Raw genomic sequence first — 20,914 nt, 5'->3', positions numbered from 1 at the left:
AGTTAAAATATTTCAAAGTAAAGTGGTGTAGGATTGGAATTTCAAACACAGGAAGGGCATGGATGGAAAAAGAGATGAAAGTGATGGGGTGAGCAGGAGATGAGCAGTGGGTTAGCTGTAGGTCAGCTGGATAATAAACACAGTATGGTGAAGTCATGCAAGAAGTACCAGTGAAGCAGCTGCACCTTCCCTGAGTTATATTTGTGTCCTCAGAAATGGCTCAGTATTTCCTGGGCCAGTGCAAGTTGGGAAAAGCAGGGTTTTGGAGCAGGAAAGCAGTTGGGCTTGCTGCCTTGGCAGGTGTCCTGTGGTGTATTTTCCTTTGGAGCAGACTGCTCCTGGGCCTGTTTCTCTGGGACAGGACACACACTATGGCATTTCCTCCTTGTCATGGGCTGTGGTGGGTGTTGGCACTGGGATATGGGCTGGAAATGCCGTGTTCCTTGTGGGAAGTGTGCTCCCACACAGGCTGGCTCGGCGTGGCTGAAAACCTGCACTCTCAGCTTGCCAGTTGCTCGGGAAGGAGAGGAGGAATGTCAGGATGGACAGTTTATTTATCAAAGTGTCTGGCAACAAACAGCTCTGCTGTGTGACAGCAGTGCTTTCATTTCTAAGCAGTGATCAGAGATGGCAGGGTTAATACTTGAGGTTATAATCACCATAGGCCCTGCATTTTTTCACCTTGTACCTACTTTACCAAAAGTTGTCTAAGCTTGACATAGAACAGCCAAAGAGTGTTGCCAGTAAAAGAGATAAAGATAAGATTCTGGTCACCAAAGGCTTGGCTTTGAAGTTGCTTTGCTCACTGAGGGTAAGAACAGCTTTCTTGTGAGCTTCCTTCATTCCTCTCTGTTCTTCCACTCCTTTGGCAGAGCAAGTTTATTTTGTTGAAGGTTTTATTTTCTGCTGAAAGTGCAGGAAATTCAGACAGCTCTCTTGGAAGCTCCCCAAAGCTAATACAAACAAGATACATATGCTTCTCTTAAACTAACTAAAAATAAAGTAAATTATTTGAAAATATTTAACTATAGATATTCCTCAATAAAGAGAAAGGGAAATTTGTATCATTACAATTGTGGATGCTGATAAATTATGTTATCAAGGTGAAATTCCCTGTAGCATCTATTGTCTATTCCTCACAAAAGATTGAGGGGTACCACCCTGAAATCTGGAATATCTGCATTACAGACACAAGTAGTAACTACTGCATGTCCAAAAGCATAATTCATTGAAGTATTCTTTAGCATGTACAAAGCCAGATGAAAGAAAAATGTAATGTAAAATGAACTGAAACTATCTGTTCAGCTATACTTTGTGTTCATGCAGCTTATGGATCTGGAACAGTTTACCAAATTTTTCCTGTTGGTTTCTCCCTGGTAAAAAAAATCACAGAACTTGTCTCTTTGGGGTTAATTTGGCATTCTTAGTCCTTTTGATATCTGTTAATTGTGCAGTGTATGTATGGTTTTCTTTTTTTTCATTGCTGACAAAATTGCCTTTATAGTCATATCTGCGTCATGAAGGAAGTAGTTGTTTATGACTATAATTTTTTATAATTTATGTTCACAAATTGTTGAATCTCACTGAAAATATTACAGATGAAGAGCTATAGTGAGTCATCATGGACAGGGGCTCAGCATGGAGAACAGCCATAATTAGAGTTGGCTGCGCAGCCTCCACCCTCACCTTTTCTCTATTCCTACATCTATATGAGGCCTTCAGCCTCAGCTGTGAAGATGATGGGCGGTCCCACAGTGTGGATGCAGCAACACGGACATGGTGCAGTCCTTCCTGACATTCCAGGGCCTCCAGGGGCTCCGGGAGAGCTGCACAGGGACTGGGGACAAGGCCTGCAGGGACAGCAGCCAGGCAATGGCTCCCACTGCCAGAGGGCAGGCACAGATTTTGGGCTCTTGGCAATTAGGAATTGCTGGCTGGGAGGGTGGGCAGGCCCTGGCCCAGGGTGCCCAGAGCAGCTGGGGCTGCCCCTGGATCCCTGGCAGTGCCCAAGGCCAGGCTGGATGGGGCTTGGAGCAGCCTGGCACAGTGGAAGGTTGCTCCATGGCAGGGGATGGAACAAGATGGCTTTTAAGGTCCCTCCCAACCCAAACCATCCTGGGATTTTCTGAGCTGCAAAGAGGGGCAAAGGGAGCTGATGTCCTTCAGGGGTCACTCAGACCTAGCAGGGAGAGTGGTGAGTCTGAGATGGTTTTCCTTCTGTGAATTGTGGAGTTCCTGGGAAGGAAACTATTGCATCATGTCCAGCTGTTTTAAGTAGCTGCTTCACAGCTTTTGCACACTGTGTGCACTCCTGGCTCCACTGGAGAGGGACCAGCAGTGTTGGACAGAATGAGCTAAAGCCACCAAGCTTTGACACAAAGCAACTTGCACTTTTGAAAATTCAAATGTCAAAGCATTTTATTACTGGCAGCAATTTCCACTCACTAAAAGCCATTCATTGTCATAAGCAGTTAAGTTCAGAATTGTGTTAGGACATGTTTTTTTTGTCAGCCTGCATTTCCATCAAGTATCTCTTTTGCAATTACATGTGACATTTCCACTTTATTTCATCAGGTTTCTTTGAATTAAGACTTCAGCACAATATGTTTTCTTGTTGTTTTCTTTTACCCTGTTTACATTATGCAGTTGTAGCATACTCCGTTACCAATCCCTGCTCAGGTTTTGCTTTTTTTAGGCAGATAAGCTTCTTCCTGCTTATTGTGCTAGCTATATAATTAGCAGTTATTTAGCTGGAAGTATAATTTGGCTGGAAAATTGCTGTGATGTGAATGCACAGTGAGAAATGTGGCTTTTTTTAGTACAAACAAGTGACCTGGGTGTCTGTACCCATTGTCATATGGTGCATAACACCATTAACATGGATCTTGCCACAAAGGAAAAGTTGCTCTCCAATTTTTATAAAAGTTAGAAAGTAGACCTCTTTAGGCTTACAATTATTCATTGCTTTGGATTGGGGTTTACTGTATATCCAGATAAAAGGGAGGAAAACCAGATCATTTCATTTAAGTGAATTTCAGCTTGCTATAAAGAAATATATAATCATATCTATAATATATAGTCTGAAGCTTGTAATTGTCATGTGGACATTATATGAGACTTAAGTTTGTTCACTAATGCTTCTTAGAATCATGGACTCGAGTCCCTGAATGGTTTGGGTTGGAAGGGACCTTAGAGCTGATCTTGTTCTCCCCTGCCATGGGCAGGAACACCTTCCACTATCCCAGGGTCCCCATCCAACCTGGCCTTGGACACTTCCATGGATAGAGCAACCACAGCTGCTCTGAAAACCTGTGCCAGCTGTGACTGAGTGTGCTGCATATCTTCCTGGGTTAGTGATCAAAAATGCAAAATATCATTAAGAAATCTGTCACCATCCATGCTGTGCAATACCCTGGGGACCACTCTGAAAAAGGGCGGTGCTTGACTTCCAGTCAAAAATGGGCTAATCAAGGAGCTAATTTCATCATGGAAGAGAAACACATGTCCACCTTTGCTTATTGATGCCATTTCATAGCATCACAAGTCACCAAAATTCTGATTTTTCAACCAGCTATTATTTTCTATATAAACTAACTTTGGAGGAAAGAAAACAGAAAGCTGAATAATTTTGCCTCTGTTTATATTAAACAGTACAAACCACAAGGGATGGTTATGCAACACTAAGCTGAATTACACAAGACATGCCTCCCTTTATCTCCTCAGAACTGGTAACATTTAGAGAGTGGAGATTTGCATTCATTCATGATAGAACTTTTTAAATCACTTTTTTATGGTCACAATAATTAAAATGAATTCAATGTCAAATTGAATTAAAAGGATGAGCGCTCAGAATGTTCCGTTGTGGGAACCAGGAGATGGGGCACCATAAATTAAAGAGGTGTTTGGTGACGCTGAGTTTTTGCATCCTCTGCTGACAGTGATTTGTTTTTTTGATGGGTAAATATGTCTGTAAGGAACTAACTGTGAGCGAATGCCTGGGGTTTCATGGTTAGGCTGCTTGACTTCTCTTGATATTTAAAAGCTATATACTTTCCAAGTGGTTTCGCACATCAGGATGGAAGTATTTAATTCTGTGGAAGTGTTTGCCCAGGAGGATACCATGCTAATTATTAACTGTATTGCAGTAAAGAAAGCAACAATATTCCAGGATGGTCAGATCCAGGAACATCCAGCTCTGCCCATCATTTGCCTTGGCTTTGAACTTTTGTGTGTTCCTTGATAGTGTTTATCAAACTCAAATTGTTTTTCCCCAGATAATGTTCTCATTCATCATGTTTTCCCCTGCATCCTCTCAGCTTATTTCCATTCTCTTTTTTCTGGCATGATTACTTGTTTTTTCCTTTTACCAAAAGACTACCCAGACGTGTACCTGGGCGTGGGCCTAAAAGACGTGGCTGTCTTTTAGCTGTCACTGGTTGGTTTATCCCTTGTTCATCTAGAACACGACCAAACATCTGTCTTTTTGCTTTAAAAGGTAGAATCTTTGCAAAAAAGCACCACATTTAACTTCTCTCCTGAGAAGGAACATGAAGTGACTACCTAGAATTACCCACAGTAATGCAAGGGCTGTGCCTACATTCCCGTCCCCTTTGCAGGCATGATTTCAGTCTCACAGAGTTGGTACTGAGCTTTTAGCTTCCACTTTTCTTTTTAATGATGGTTATAATTATTTCTATGGGAATAAACCAAAAAAATAGGTGGAGGAGGACTGGTACACATCGATGTTGACAGAGGCATTATCTAAGCCTGGCTTTGTAAAGGAATGTTGTAGTAATTTTAAATGTGAGTGCCACACTGAATTTGTCACTTGTAAGCAATAGGAAACTTTTAACTCCTCTTCTTTAAATGTACTGTTCCATAGATTGAAGCATGTCTACATTTCACAAATCAATATTTGACTTCTATTTTTATATAACAGCTAATCCAGTAAAAAAATTGGTCTTAAAAGGATGTAAGCATCCTCTCTGCTGAGGATGATGTGTTAGTCCTTACCTTGGCCACACACATTCAGCATTTCAGCTGTGTTCAGCTGCTCTGAAAGTAATACACAAGGTGATAAACTGCAACAACAAAATGTTAATATAACTTTATTTATGCCTATCTTGATACTATGTCTGGATGCAGCGGGTCTGTGGTTTGATACTGATGATATAGAGCAACGAAACCACATGGCATTTTATCAGCATTTCTCCACTTTCTCATCCAAATGCTGTCCTTGGATTTATGCTTGTTTTTTCCTTTGTTTTGAAAACTTTTAAACCCTTAGGAATGAGTCAATCTCTAATTATAGGAGCAGACAGTTCTCCTGATAATGTATGCGCAATACAGGGATTCAGTGCCACGTCTCTGTCTTTTATGGACATAGTTCTTCTTAAAAATTCTTTTTTGTGTATTCTGTTGTGACTAAAAATCTTCACTATATCTCCTATTTTTCTTCATGGGGAGGTCCCAGATTCTGCACATGTAGTAGCTGAAATACAGAAGGTTCATTCTGTCCATTAGCTCTTAAAAATGTTAAATGGTTAACAATGCTTTCTTTTTCAATTAGCTGTATGCCTGGGGTTTAAGCTGAACACACCTTTTATTAAAACCCATTTAGTTTTTGAAAAGCAGTTGTGTGGTTTGTTACCTTTCTGGTAACTGGACAGATCTCACTTGAGTCAGAATCATAATATTTCTGTGTAAGTCACCTATTCTGTATTTTAGGATAGTGTCTTGGTCACTAGCTCACCCTGCTGCACTGGGGGCAGAAGAATGCCAGTGCTCAGAGTTTTTAAAGAGTTTTTAAAAATATACCATAATACAGCATATTCTGCAGTAAATCTGATAGGCAAGCACCATTCCCCAGTTGAGTTAGGTCTGGATTTTTCTTCAGTTACCAGCTGAAGCAGTTATTTCTATTTTTGTCTAATATTTTCCATTACATACCCTTGACAACACCTACCTGGGATGCTGTTTCATAGCACAATAGCTAGGTAACTACAGGCAGAGGAACCACCTGTATTTTGAAAGTAAAGATTATTTCTGTCATAGATTAATGTGATCCCATTGACAGCAATCAGCTTTGTAAGGGTTTCTGCCATCATTGTTAGGTACACTACAATGCTAATTTAGGTGGCAAAGTCATTAAAAAATAGGAGATACTTACATTCAGAAAAAAATCTGCAACCTTCACTATCAGGTATCATTGCTAAAGAAGGAATTTTACTGGAATGCGTGCACAAGATATTCCTTTTCAAACAAGAGCTTCAAAAAGCTTCCACTTAAATCTCCCTTTTACATGTAGAAGACAAGGGTTGGGGATAACCAGACTGTAGTGTGGGAATAATGATGGGATCTCACTTCTCCATGGTCCTCAGTGTCACAAAAGAAATGGAGCAGCAGGTTAGGGGCATGGTGCTGCCTTCTACAGGGCCATCTAGGAGAGGAATTTGGGACAAGGGATGGAGAGATTGGACAAGAGGGAATGGCTTCCCACTGCCAGAGGGCAGGTACAGATGGGATATTAGGAAGGAATCCTTGGTGTGAGGGTGAGGGCCCCTGGCACAGGTTTCCCAGTGAAGCTGTGGCTGCCCCTGGATCCCTGGGAGTGCCCAAGGCCAGGTTGGATGGAGGTTGGAGTGGTCTGGGATAGTGGAAGGTGTCCCTGCACACAGAAGGGGTGGAACTGGCTGAGCTTTAAAGTTTCTTCTACCAAACCAAACCCAAACTGTTCTGGGACTCTGTGAGCTACACTTCTAGGAAGAAATGCACCTTGCTTCCCATTGAAAGCAGCCAGAGCAAAGTGGTAGCAAAGAATTTTGCTCTTTTTGAGTCTAAACAGGATAATGAAAATTCCTGTGTTCTCTTCTGTCTTGGAGAGAGCATACATCTGCCACATGACAATTCCTACAGTGCTGCTTAATAGTAGAAAATAACTGTGTGCAGATTGAATGACAGCCCAAGAAAATGCTGTAAGTACTGCCTTTTTGTGAAGAATGTAAGTGCCTTGTGATAACTCAGAAAGTGAAAACTTTGTGGGCAGTTGGCAAAAGGAAATGTCAGTGGTTTAATTGTTCATACCCAGCAGAAAAGCTCAAGCTGGTTTAGTATGGTTCTCATTCTTGCCAGACACGTAGTTTCTGGCCAGTTTTTGATGTGATGGAGACAACCTAAATGATACAAACAAGGTAGAAGAGCCCTTTGTTTACCCTATTCCAAGGCAGGACAGACAACTCTGCAGTCAGAATAACTGTATTGGAGATATCCTGGTGTGAAGCTCAAGAAGGGAAATCCAGGCAGCTGGCAGGAGTTCACATGCCAGCTTGTTCAGCTTAGGAGGTCTGAGTTGTCAAATGCACTGACAAAATGAAAAGCTCTACAAGTTAATCTTAGTGTGAAGGCTTAGTGCACTACAAAAGGAGATTCCTTATTTTCATTTGTTACAAGTGTTCTTCAAGAAAATAATTTTAAAAAAGAATCAAAGAAGATAAGTCTGGTAACAGTGACAGATGTTGAAGTTGCAGTGATGTTTGATATAGTCAGTTTTTCTTCTTCTGCCTTTGCTTTTTCATCCACTGTTTTTTATTTCTGTTACTTTTTCTCTCTTTTCCCTATCCCTCCTTCCTGCATAGGGGCTCAACAGAAAATGTAATAAATTAATTATATGCTGAAGTGCTTTTACTTAGAATAGGAAGGGTTGAAAAGACTGTGTTCACTTAACCCTTATGAATTTGACTGATTACAATATGGTAATGTTTTATGTCATGGCTCCTGTTGGGAGAATCAAGCTATGAGGCTGAGTACTAGTATGATGCATTTCAATTAAAATTTTGGTGATTATTGGAGAAAACAGATTTCTTTCCAGACACATGGATGCCAGATTTGCTCACCATAGAAACATTACCAGCTAATAGCTTTATTAGTAATAATTACTTTTGCACTGCCTTTATTACTCGATATTTTACAATGGAAGAGGGCACGCTGACCTTTCACTCCTTTCTTAAAGGCACAAGACCTGAATGTGATTGAGGAAGTGATCCGGATGATGCTGGAGATCATCAACTCCTGCCTGACCAACTCCCTCCATCACAACCCCAACCTGGTGTACGCTCTGCTCTACAAGCGCGATCTGTTCGAGCAGTTTCGGACTCACCCCTCCTTCCAGGACATCATGCAAAATATAGACCTGGTGAGTGATAGCTGACTTCAGAGATGGTTACACTTGGTTATCTGGGCTATTCTTACTCTTGAGAGGTGGAAAATATTTATCACTTCTTCCCAGTTTGTTTTTAAATGTTGAATTTTTCTTGTCTGTTTTTTGGGCCTGCACACGCCTTCTGGGCAGTGTAGAAACACTGAGTGGTTTGGGTTGGAAGGGACCTTAAAGGTCATTTAGTTCCAGCCCTCTAATTTCTTTAACAGTTCTTTCCCACATCTTTAACTCAGGAGAATCAGAAGGATTTTGAGCTGCCTCTGGTAAGGAATTCCCAAGCTGTGACACATCTTTCACCCTCCAAAGGGAGAACAATGTCAGCTTCTCTTGACTGCCCCTTGTTAGAAACATACCTTTCAGGAGAGCAAAAGCTAATTTTCATCGTCAGACAATCTTTTTTCTTTTCTCTTACTCCTCTCACCAGCCTATTAATGATTATGGGGAATTAATTTTAAATAACTGAAGAGCAGGCATTCAGCTGTCTTATTCCTTGTCTGTATCTGAATGTGTGTTGTTTCCACCTGCCAAGTGTTTTCTTCACAGCAGCCTTCCTCTTGCATAGGGAAACATTTTAGAAGAAAACAGAAGAAAATAGCTGTGGATAAGAAATTGTTACTAGTGTGACTCTCTGTGGAGCATGACTTTGGGAAACAGTTGTTCATTATTTCTGCATCTGATAGAGGTTTTAATGTTCATATGGAGAGCCTGAACTTCTGCTAGAAAAATTCAAAGCACTATAAATTTTTCTCTGTCTTCTAGTCAATGTTTGCAGAGGTGAGCAATGTTTGAAGCCACACTATGACCACTGGGTGCAAAATACTGGAAGGGAGGGCTGAGCAGGGTACTAAGTCTCTGAATGCAGTGAATAGCATATTATTGTGCCTAGTAATCTACAGAGTTTTTGGTTTGATTTGCTTTTAATTACAGGAGATTGACAGATATCTGATTGCCCATAAAGGAAAATCATTTAAAATGTTGAACTGAAATCCTGCTCTGTACCTATTCCTTCCTCTTCTGTTCTCTCTTCACATTTTCTGGTCATGCAAGAGTTTGGGGAGTGGAGAACTTGAAGCTCAAAACTCTCCAAACTTTCAGCAGCTGCAGACTACAGGCAGCATGATACTGTCTGGATGATTAGAACAAGATGTCTTCAAGTTGTGAAAAGAGGATATGGTGCACTGAAGATAACAGTTGTCTACATTCCTGACTGAGATAGGGACCTTCTCTGGTTACTTGCCCACATCCAGGATAACTGATGGTGGCCAGATCCTTCTGCTTGCAGCCCTGTGCCTCCCACAGACAGCAGCACGTCCTTTCCTTTGTAACAGTTAAATGTAGGTTTTCCTCAACAATTTAAACAATTCCTCCCCAAAACTATTTAATATTGGGTTACAGCATAATGCCAGTTACATTCAGAAACTATTTAAAGCTTTCCAAGGGAGCATGTTGAATTTTTAAATAGCTCCTTTGTTAGAGAAGCAAGGACGTCAAAAAAAGAAATTTTTTAAATTTTTTTTTTTTTAAATGTACCTGTCACCATCTGGCAAGTGGTAAGAGCTGTCAGGCTTGTAGATCTGAATAAAAGATGAGATTCATCTGACTCCTTGTCTACCCTGTCACGTCCTGCACTTCATAAACAGTACTGGCAGCACCATACAGAACCAGTCTTTTTCCTGTGTGCTACAGCCAGAATGTTCTAATTGGTCTTGCTGTCCCTTGAAACAGTCAAGGGACAGCAATGTGTACAGTAAAACTGGCAAATCATGTCAGTTTTACTGTACACATTGCAGGGAGCTTGTCTGGGAGCCACGTGGGCAGGATCTGAGAAGAACCAAAATGAGTTTCTGTCTCCAAGAGCTTACCAGGCTTTTCTCTGCAGTGGTGGAGCTGGGAGCTCCATCCTCCCAGCTGTATGGGACTCTGTAGATGTCTAAAATGTAGCTGTGCTCTGAAAGGAGTCAGAAAAAATCTTTAAAGATTTGGCTCAATAAATTTCTAAAGTGTATGTTGCTGAAAGCTGGGAGGATATACTCATGGGGAGGATCTCCCTATTCTTAACCTGTTCTTATATTCTTATTTCAGCATCCATCCCAGCCTTTTTTCAGATAGAGTAGTGAGCTGGCCAGGCTTTTCCTGTGACCAAGGCTGGTTATTCAGAAGAGGATGGACCCACCAACTTCCTGCATACTGGGGAGCTGTGTTGGCTTTCAGGCTGTTGTGATCAATGAAATTTTGTGGCCTAAATTGTGTAAATTGTCAATAGAAATGGTAAATGTTGCCACTCTTGGTAATGCAAGAGTGGTCAAGAAAAATTACCTTTCTGAAGCTCCCCAAGTATGTCTGCAGGGGCTCTGCTCCATCCTGACTCCCTCTCTTGGTACTTTCTCTGGTCATAAACAGCAAAGTATGTTTGGATTATCTGTACCCCTGCTGCAGTGGAACCAGGAGTGTAATTTTTGACAATGGCATGTAATGACAGGACAAGGGGCAATGGCTTCCCACTGCCAAAGGGCAGGGATAGATGGGATATCGGGAAGGAATTCTTGGCTGGGAGGGTAGTGAGGTCCTTGCGCAAGGTGCCCACAGAACTTGTGGCTGGCCCATCCCTGGAAGTGTTCCAGGCCAGGTTGGATGGGGCTTGCAGTAAACTGGTCTAGGAGAAGGTGCATTGGGATTGGACTAGATGGCCTTTAAAGGTTCCTTCCAGCCCATGCCATTCTGGAATTCTATGCTTCCAATCGTCAGATAGCTCCAGATAGCTCACGTGAGCAGTAGGTGCCTGTTATGCACTGTGTCACTGTGACACCCTCTGCTCCAGCAAATTCTGCCCACCAGCTGATGAAAGATTCTCTGACTGTAAACTGTAGTCCAGATTTGCATTTCATAGAGAAATACTAACAGACAGTGTGATAATGTTTAATGCGTCAGGAATCAGACCAAAATACAGAGCATGGAAAGTCTGTAATGAGTTTTAGACACCAGAACAGTTGCCAGTTTGCCTTGTCAAGAATGTATAAAATAGATATGACATGTAAAGACTTAAATGCTTATTATTTTTACTCAGTTGGACATAATGTACTCATCAACCAAAAGGAAGCATGGAAGAGGTGAAAAGGCTAAAAATTTGAAGAAGAATTAATTGGAGAGTGTACTGGGGATGTAATAATGAGTAGTTGATGGTGCAAATAGAAAAAGGCATCTACTGCAATTCTGTGTGTGTATACAAGCAAAGAATAACACAGAGATGTCCTCTAGGCCTAATCACGCTGGTCACTTCTTAGCTGGATTACTCTGGGTTTAGAATCTCAGAACCATTTAGGTTGAAAAAAACTTTCAAGACCATTGAGTCCAACCATTCCTCAGCACTGCCCAGGCTGCCACTGTCCCATATCCCCAAGTGCCACAACCACACAGCTTTTAAACTCTTCCACAGACTGGGGATTCCACCACTGCCCTAGGCAGCTGTTTCAGAGCTGGACAAGCCTTTCCATGGAGGAATTTTCCTCAATATCCAACTTGAGCCTCCTTTCCTCCAGGCTCAGCCCCTGCCCAGCTCCCTCAGCCTCTCCTGGGGCTCCAGCCCCTTCCCAGCTCCGTTCCCTGCCCTGGACACGCTCCAGCCCCTCAGGGTCTCTCTTGTCCTGAGGGCCCAGAGCTGTCCCCAGCACTGGAGGTGCCTCAGCAGGGCCGGCACAGGGACAGGCCCTGCCCTGGGGCTGTGTCACAGCCTGGCTGGGACAGCCCAGGGGCCATTGCCCACCTGGGCACACGTGTGCTCATACTCAGCTGGCACCATGAAAGAAATTCCAGGTAGAAATAAGAGCTGTAGAAAACAGAACGTCTGAAGGTGCTGATTTGCTAAAGTGATGTGGTATTTTTCAAATAAAATGCTGCTTTGAAGGGAAATGGAATAATCTCCTTGACATACTTGTGGCTTCACAGGTCATAAGGAAAGACTTTTCCAAGGTTAGGAATAATGGAGCACTGTGGTGGGTTTTCAGGGACTTCAGCATTGGAGACCTCTGGGGTTTGGCAGCATGGCACTGGGGCAGAGGACAGACCAGCACAAGGCACAGGTACAGGCACAGGTAGATGTGGGGATGCCTCTGCAGCCCCACCATAGCTCAGACCAGAGCAGGAATTGCCCGGGTTACCTTCAGTACAGACCTGGCCACATTAGCTCTGGGCTTTTCTCAGGATTTGGACCATTCCGTTTACTCTGGAGATACACATAATGTCTGTGTGCTTCATTAATGAGGCAAAAGTAGGTGAATGTATAAGGGTTATAAGTATAGGGACCACTTCTTATTGAAAACTACTTATTTGCTTCTGTGTTTTTATAAATAATCTAAAAATCACCATTGCCAGTTGACTGGAAACATATGGGAACCATTAATGCTGTGCAGAAGAAACTGAAATCAAAATACCTTCTGCTTCCTATTACTTTACCTTTTATTTTAGAAAGTCATTTTAGTAGGAGATAGTGCATCTTGCTTATCTAAAATGGGATATTCCTCTTCTGAATAGTGAACAAAGAGGAATGCTATGGTTCCTCTTCTGGCCTTGTGCAGAAATATTTCATCTGGGAGCTGTCCATATGCCTCCACTTCAGAGGTGGTCTGTAATTTGGTCAGCCGCTTCAGATATGTCAGGAATTTGGTGGAGACTCTTCACTTATCATTCCTAAAGATGTGTTTGGTTCAAGGCCACGGCGAGAACTCCTTGGCTTTCACTGCTCTCATATTTCCTACAAGCGAGCAACTGATACCAGGTGGTGGAACAGGCATAACTAGAAGCTGCTAGAATTTTGTTTGCAAAATACTCTGATAGACATCAAGAGCTTGGGAGCAATGGCTTAGTGATGCAAAGGATTCAATTGATGCAATTTCCTACAAGGAATTTAATTCTTCAAAGACATTTCCCTACTAGATTTTAAAATCAATCAAGTTGCCTTCACTCTGGCATAGCAGCCTCTGTTGTAAGACCTTCAGGACTTAAAAACTAAGTTTTTATGGCTTTCCTTAAAATTAGTAAAACCTTGATCCTGCTGATTACCAGAGCCTGGCTACATACTCTAAGGTTTTGGTGGGTTTGGGTTAGGGTTTTGTTGGTTGTTGTTTGTTTGCTCTGGGGGGGCTCTTTTAGCCTGTTTTTTTTTTCCTCACTCCTACACCCTAGGAATGGAGAGCAGAATACCTGGAAAAGCTCATGTGTCCTTGAGCATGCTCCTCATTTCAAGGTGGTTCTGAAAAATACAGTACTTCAGGTTTGCTGATTAACCTCCTGTGTTTCTCCTGCTATTGAATCATGAAGCTGTTTCACCCCTTCTTAAATCAGCAAGGGTTGGCTTTGCCTCTCATTGGCTCCAGCTATGACTACTGGATACCAAATGTAGCTGTGATTTATGTTTCCCTATGGAAGCTACTTAGCTGAAGTGCTAATCCTGTGGTACTTTACAGTGAGAGGTTTGTTTTCTTCTTTTCTTCTCCATTTGGTGTGTCATTAATACACCATATTACTCTCCCAGTGGTGAACGTGGCTGGAAATAAAATTCTCAAAGTGTTTCTTTCAATCACTTTCAAAGGGAAACAAAATTGACAAAAACAGGTTCAAAACTTACTCATTTTTTGCCAAGTGATTTTTTTCTTCTGTCTTTCAGAACTGACCTTTGCAGTTGCAGGCAGAGGAGGCAGCAACGTGTGTTGTACTGTTATTTTTAGCTAGAGGAGAAGGAGAGGAGTTGTCATGTTGATTAGGCAGCAGCCCTGCCTGGGCTGCTGCAGGCCTCACAGCACTTCAGCATCTGCTGATAGAATCCAAGTGGAGAAAACATTTTGCCCTTGATAGCTCTGCTGTTGGCATGCTGTAAAGGGAAGTATTTTGTTACTTCAACCTTGCAGCCCAATTGAAAACAATAGTTGGGTGAAATAACAGACACTGTGGTTGTTCTCTCACAATCTCAAAAATAATCTCCAAAGCCTAAAATATTGCCTTTAAATGAAAAATGTTTCTGAATCGTTCTAATCTTGTAGTACTTTTAATCTCTGGCAATACCTTGTAAGTTTACGGTTAGGAAAACAAAAGGAGAAAGTATGATTTTCTCATGGAAAATAGATCTCTAGGAAGAAGTTCTCACTGCGGGGGTGGTGAGGCCCTGGCACAGGTTTCCCAGAGCAGCTGTGGCTGTGCCTGGGTCCCTGAAAGTGTCCCAGACCAGGTTGGATGGGGCTGGGAGCAGCCTGGGATAGTGGAAGGTGTCCCTGCCTATGGCAGGGATATCCACTGGATGATCTTTAAGGTCCCTTCCCAGCCAAGGCATTCCATGAGTCTATGATTAAAACCAGTTTTGGAAATCACTGTAGAAAACAACATAAGTTTTGTATAGAAATATTAATGGTTTTTTAATAGAAACCCTGGCAAGGCCTGAGCTGGAAGTGGCCAAACCAGGTTCCCTGTGCCCATTGTACCACAGGTCTGGGTACCTTAGGATGGACTAAGGTACAGCCAGGATTAGACTCTGCACAGGGCAAGGCTCTCCATGCCTTTTATCTGGACAGGGATCAGATATTCCTGATGAGGGGTTGTCTAATCCTGGATTAGATGTGCCTTTTAATCTCTGCTAATGTGGAAGCCAGACTGGAGAGAGAGCTCTTAGAATGGGTTATGTTACTTCAAGCAGAGGCCTTTCAGTGCTCAGCAGGACTAGGAAGAGAGTAATTCACAGCAACTTGTGGGGTTTCTTCTTACTCTTCTTTTTAAGCAGTCTTTGCAGTTGTTTTTGTGGGCCAATTGCCCAAATAATTAGGAAGAAAATTAATTTTCAGGGTACCAGGAAAACATCATCTCTCAGCCTTATTTGCCCCAAGATTTGGGGTTTTTCTATTCATGCAGTCATATGCTCAGCTGGTTTTAAAACATGTACTAAAACCTGAAACTCATTTAATACTATTCACCCAGCTTATTTTTTCTGGTTCATTTTACTTTCAATGGGACAAAGAGTGGAAATCTGTTAATTTTAATTTTTATTTTAAATTCACCTCTGTTACTTAAGTGTAGAAGATAATTAAAGCTCTTTCAAAGGAAAAGGCTACTCCTCCTTAATATCATGTTGAGCTTTTATATTTTTATATCTGACTAGATTAGTAGTAAAAGTGTTAGACTGTCTGCTATAGAGGTGGGAGCTTGGGCTTGAGAGACATAATACTGTGTGTTTTTTGGTTTTATTCCTGATCTGGAGCTAATAAGAAAATGCCTTCTTTAGAATCTCCTCTGTACAATTAATCTTTAATTTTTTCTTTTTACTTTTCTGTTTTGTTATTTCATTGGGATACTCATGGGTACCTCACTGTCTCATTGGGGTATTGTGCTCTCAGGGTCCAAAAGGGAGGTACTTCATTTCTATTTTGTTTGAAGTAGTAAGGCAAATAACTCCTAGAGATAAGTACCATTATTAAAGTAGATATTTTTAATTTTAGTCATCAACTACACATCAAAAATAGCCATTCTGAGTTCTCTAAAATGCTGACATAGCCTGAAAATACTGGAAGCCTGTCTTGCTTTTGTTCTTTTGAAATATAACCCGAAGAAGATTAGTACCTTTACCACAAAAACATAAGTCTTTCAAAAACATGTTAAGATTGAAGGGTTTGACTTCCCAAAATGGGAAACGTCAGAATTCAGGGAGTATCTGTGAGCTTCATTCAGTTTTTTTACTTGTGTGCATTATGATAGTATTTTATCCTTTTGGTTAAAAGCTAAATATTAAGTTTTGCTTTTGTTGTGGTTTAGCAGAACTTGAGCTAAAAAGGCAGTGCCACTGGGATGGATTCTCTGCAGGAGCCTGCCCTTGGCGAGGATGGGTTTCACCAGTGATTACTGACAACAGAGGAGTGTTGAATGCAGGAAGATGTTTTTTTCTTTCAAAGTCTGTGGGCAACTTGCTTGTTCCTCTGTGAGCTGTGTATCCTCCACCAGCAATTTGTCCCAAACTCTGTGCCAAAACTGTGTCAGCCTCACTCTGAGGTGCTCACGCTCTTTGCACAAGCTGTTTCTTGCTGTTTTACTCTGTTATTTCTGGTCCCTCCCTCCAGCTCCTTTCCTTATGACCTCAGCACATCTTCCTACTCCTTTTTTTCTAAGGATCAGAGATCACAGTGCTCCACCGGGTCCTTATCTCTAAGAATGTAAAAGCCTACCTGCAGCATCTGCCAGAGGCAGTGAAATTCTCCCTTTCTGCTCAAGTATGGAGATAATCGTAGGGACAGCACAGAAGATTAAACCTGAATTTTCTCTTGACTGGTTTGTATACTTCTGTTGTTAGAAACAAAATAAAACAGAAAAACCAAACCAAACACTACAATCCCATGACAACCCCAAAAAGCAACTTCCAGCAACTGTAGTCTGCCTCTGTCTCATTCACTTGGTGCAAGAGTTTCTGGAGATCCCAGCAAATCTTCCAGCTCAAAACAAGGGCTGGGCTTTTTGTGGGGGAAGTCACAAACAGGAACAACAAATTTGAATCTCACAGTAATCAAGCCATCAGCTGTCTTTGTTTTATGAACAGCAGCTGAGCTGGGAGGCATAATTAGGGTAATGGTTTCTGGCTCCAGCTGTGTCTCACTACAGAACAAAGAGAGCTCAGCAGAGATTTCGTAGTATAATACACTTTTCCCCACTTCTGCTTGGGAGAATTATCGAAGATTACTCGATGGACTGGGACTGTGACTCAGATACAAGTGAACATCAGTATTTTTCCACAGAGGGTGTTGAAAGCTCACAGGATTTTGCAGAACCTGCCATCAGCATTATGCTTGCCTCCAGCCCAGGGGTAGCCAGGTGCTCTGGTGTAGACAGGCTTTACCAAGTGCCTCTTGGTATTTTTATAATTCTTCCAGAGGATTGTAAGTAGGTGTTGAAATTTTTCCCCAGACCCTTTTTGTATTTCGAGTCCTGGATCCCTTGTGTGACTAAGGAGTTTCCCTGGGATAAGGTATGGGGTTTGCAAAGTATATTCTTTTTGGATGAAAGGAGCTATAGAAATGGAAGTTTTCTGATGTCCCACATGGATAACTGCCAGTGGGATGTCTGCTTCTGCTGTGACCCACTGAGCTTGGAGAGGGATAAAAGTTAAAGCCTGACCTAACTAAGTTCTAGCTAACAAGGACCAGCTGGGTCACAGAAAAGGAGGTGGGAAGGGAAATATGGGGGAAATGAGCTTGGCTTTACCAGGGGGATGTTTGGAAGATGACAGGGAATTTGCAGGATTCCTTAGGCCTAGAATCCAGGATGTGTGGCACTTGGGGTGGATACTGGGTGGAAGAGGAGCTTGGTGGATTTCCTTCTCATTATCCACTTGCTGTGGCTTTGAGTGCCACACAGCTCCCAGGAAATGCAGTCTCTCATATTGAGATACTTAACAGTTGTGTTAAAGCCTTTTGTCCAGAAGTCAGTGAAACAATAATGGTTTTACTTTAATACCTTACAATGCAGCTCAAATCATAGAAAGACTGGAAGAACTCAAAAGCCTGATGGGCAGAATGGACAGAAAGAAATATAGGCATGTGTCAGTGCACAGTACTTGAAAATGTAAATTTATTAATTCAGCTGTGTGTGTTATATTGTAAAATCATCTGTCTGTTAAAAATGACTGCAAGAGGATGCTGAGAGTTGTGCTAATTTGACATTAACAAAGTCTCCCTGGCTGTGACACAGGCAATAATGTGATTATTCTTTAAGAAGTGCAGGGCTGCCAAAAGAGAAGATGACAGCTTTGTGTATAAATTGATCCAAAGATCTCTTCTATTTATTTATGTGCTGTGATGTTTCATTCCAGGTGATCAGCTTTTTCAGCTCCCGATTAGAGCAAGCTGGAGCTGAGCTGTCAGTGGAGCGAGTTCTGGAAATCATCAAGCAAGGAGCTGTTGCTTTGCCCAAAGACAGGCTAAGAGTAAGTGCTCAAGACCTCATCACTTAAAGTATACTGTTCCTATCAATTACACATATATGCCCTTTATATCTGTAACTTCAAAAAATCATCTCTCCTCTCAGTAGTGACTGATAAGTGATTACACTGTCAATTGCCATATGTGTATGTTTTCATTTAAATTCCCAATTTCTGCTAAGTGTTTGGGTGAGTTTTTGTGATTAGTTATTAAATTGAAGTGTGTGGAGGAATTAAAATTTGCTGAAGCTAAGGTTTTCTTCAACGTATCCTGAAGATGCAGGCTCCTCTCTCCATCTGTTGTTTAGTTACACTGTAACCAAACACTGGTAATTCTCTCTTTTGATTAATTTCCTGTTCTGTCTCTAGTGTTCTTTTTCTGTTTCTAGTGTTCTCGTGCACCTCTGTCTTGTACTATGTTAAATGCTATAAAGATAAATTTGGAGGGCTTTACTTAACAATTACCCAACCTAGGGAAAATCAGTTCAGGACCTGTAAGTCTGATCAACATGATGATGAGCTTTCTGTATAATCCTGAGCAGTCCCCTCCATTCCTTTCTGAGAACCTCTCAAATCTCTTGAGGGATTTACCAACTTGACAGGTTTTGTGAGGCTAAAATCCATTAATGGCTGTGTGATGTTTAAATACTGCAATAAAGAAATCTGTGTAAGTGGGTAAGTAAGCAAATGGGAGCTGTGTGTGTGTTTTTAAACACGATGAATCTTGTTTGTCTGTTATGCCAAGTGTACTTTAAATACTGTCTGTTTTCTGCAGAACTGTTTTTGTTGCTACTCTCTCTGATAAGAGAGTGAGAGCACTATTTCTTTTGTGGTAACTTTAGTAAAATATCCTCTGATAAGGCACACTGAGTCTGTACAGCCAGTGGCCATGGCTGGTAATTTATTTATATGCTGGTAATTTTAAAACACCCAGTGGGAATTTTCTGGCTGGCTGCATATACTAATGTCTTTCCTGCAGTTCCCTGTGTCCCTGAGATGGCACATCTTCAGTCACTCAGGCTGATTCCTTCAAGAGAGGGTGGTCTAGAGTCCAGGTCCTGAGCCACAGTACAGGAATAGCCTGAGTGACACCAGAGCAGGTGTTGGGTCCAAATCCAGCCCTTCAGGTTGTCCTTTCTGTGTGGTGATGCTGTGAATGCAGAGGAACACTGGAATTTCGGCGGTTTCTATGACAACTTGTTCTGATGTGCAGATAATTAAAAGCTCTTATGTTGAGGCTACACCCTTCTTGACACAGAGCCATCACCAAATCGACTTGCTGCTTAGGAAAAAATGAAGGTTTTCTCAGTTACTGAGTGTGCCACATTGACTGATATGTCAGGCCACAATTTACAGAAATGCTGTTTCTGGAGTGAAATCCCATCAAGTTTCAATTTTCTGCACTAACGATATACAGTATTCAAAATTCTATGTTTATATTGCCACTTAAAGCTCAAACCAGCAGTTTTTGGTGTGTGCCAAGCTCTGTAAGTCCTCACCAAGCAGTCAAGTACTTCCATTTTTAAGGATGCTTAGTGTTGCTTGGAGGATTTCCCTTTCCTCTGGAGCACTTGAGTTTTGGGACAGACTTACAAAGGGAAGCCAGCCTGGCACATCAGTCTTCTATACTGACCACTTACACCTACTGGGTTTTGTCTTTTTGTTTTCTTTTGATTTCCTTTATTATTCTTTTTTTTTTCCCCAATTTCTTTTTTCCCTTTTTTGTTTTTTCTTTTTCTTTTCTTTCTTTTTTAATACTTTTGCTGAGCAGCAGTTTTGCCAGAGCAGGTTACTTTTCCATGTAGAAAAGGTGACATTGATCTTGGGATGGGGTGTTTGTATTTATATGAGTATGTATGTGTGTATTGTCATGCATCAATTTGTACATGCAAATAACATCCTTTCTTTGCAGAGGTAGTGATGAGGAGCAGCACATGTTTCCCTCCTATAGAAATGGCCTTGTGAGTCTTTGTGCCCTCTGTTCATGTGCCTCTCTCCTGGGAGCCTCCCTTTTCTTCAGGTCTCCCCATTTAAGTCTGAGGTTTTCAGGGGAAGCTATTCTAAAGCTCAACAAACTCATATTAAGATCAGACTGAAGATATAGTTACACAATAGCTCTGGCAACTCTGAGGCACTTCAGCAGCTAAGTAAAGGAGAAAGCTTTAATCCTTAGGTCTTTAATGACACTCTCTGGGCAAGTCTGGATGGGTGGGAGCAGCCCTACCTGCTCTGGCTTTGATGGCACCTTTCAGGGAGTTGTGCAGAGCCACAGGGTTCCCCCTGAGCCTCCTTTTCTCCAGGCTCAGCCCCTTCCCAGCTCCCTCAGCCTCTCCAGCCCCTTCCCAGCTCCGTTCCCTGCCCTGCACACGCTCCAGCCCCTCAGGGTCTCTCTTGTCCTGAGGGCCCAGAGCTGTCCCCAGCACTTGGGGCAGCTTGTGCTCAGCCAGTTTGGACAACATCTGGAGAAATTAGGAATCTGTTGTTTCTATGTCGACACAACCTACATGTAATTCCAATGTGGAAAGCTGTGGAGTTCAATCCCAAGAAAATATCTATATGTGTGTGTCAGCTTTGCAGTTAATTGCTAACTAATTTTTAAGCCATCCTTGCCTTTTGCCACAGCATACTGAAGTGCTGTAAAGTACAAGAGACCCTGCAGAGATATTATTCCTGCCTCCTAGAAATAACCATCTTCAGCTGAAGCACTCTGGGGGAGGCAATTGAAACATGGATATGATTTGGAAAATGAGGGCTGAGGC

General features: G+C 41.9%; 1 protein-coding gene across 11 annotated transcripts in view; it reads left to right on the top strand.

Annotated features, from left to right (window-relative positions):
• The window catches only part of DYM (dymeclin), a 209,547-nt gene that overhangs the window by 157,290 nt on the left and 31,343 nt on the right, over positions 1 to 20,914 (top strand). For all 11 annotated transcript variants that reach the window (XM_054652442.2, XM_054652441.2, XM_077171383.1 and 8 more), the window contains 2 exons: positions 8,009 to 8,191; positions 18,048 to 18,161. In XM_054652442.2, the coding sequence (XP_054508417.2) occupies positions 8,009 to 8,191; positions 18,048 to 18,161 (297 nt within the window). The remainder of the gene's footprint in view (positions 1 to 8,008; positions 8,192 to 18,047; positions 18,162 to 20,914) is intronic.

Source organism: Agelaius phoeniceus, chromosome Z (genome assembly GCF_051311805.1).
Source record: "Agelaius phoeniceus isolate bAgePho1 chromosome Z, bAgePho1.hap1, whole genome shotgun sequence".
NCBI classification, from domain to species: Eukaryota; Metazoa; Chordata; class Aves; order Passeriformes; family Icteridae; genus Agelaius; species Agelaius phoeniceus.
Note: the sequence above shows the minus strand (reverse complement) of the source record. Positions and strands in the feature narration are given on the sequence as shown.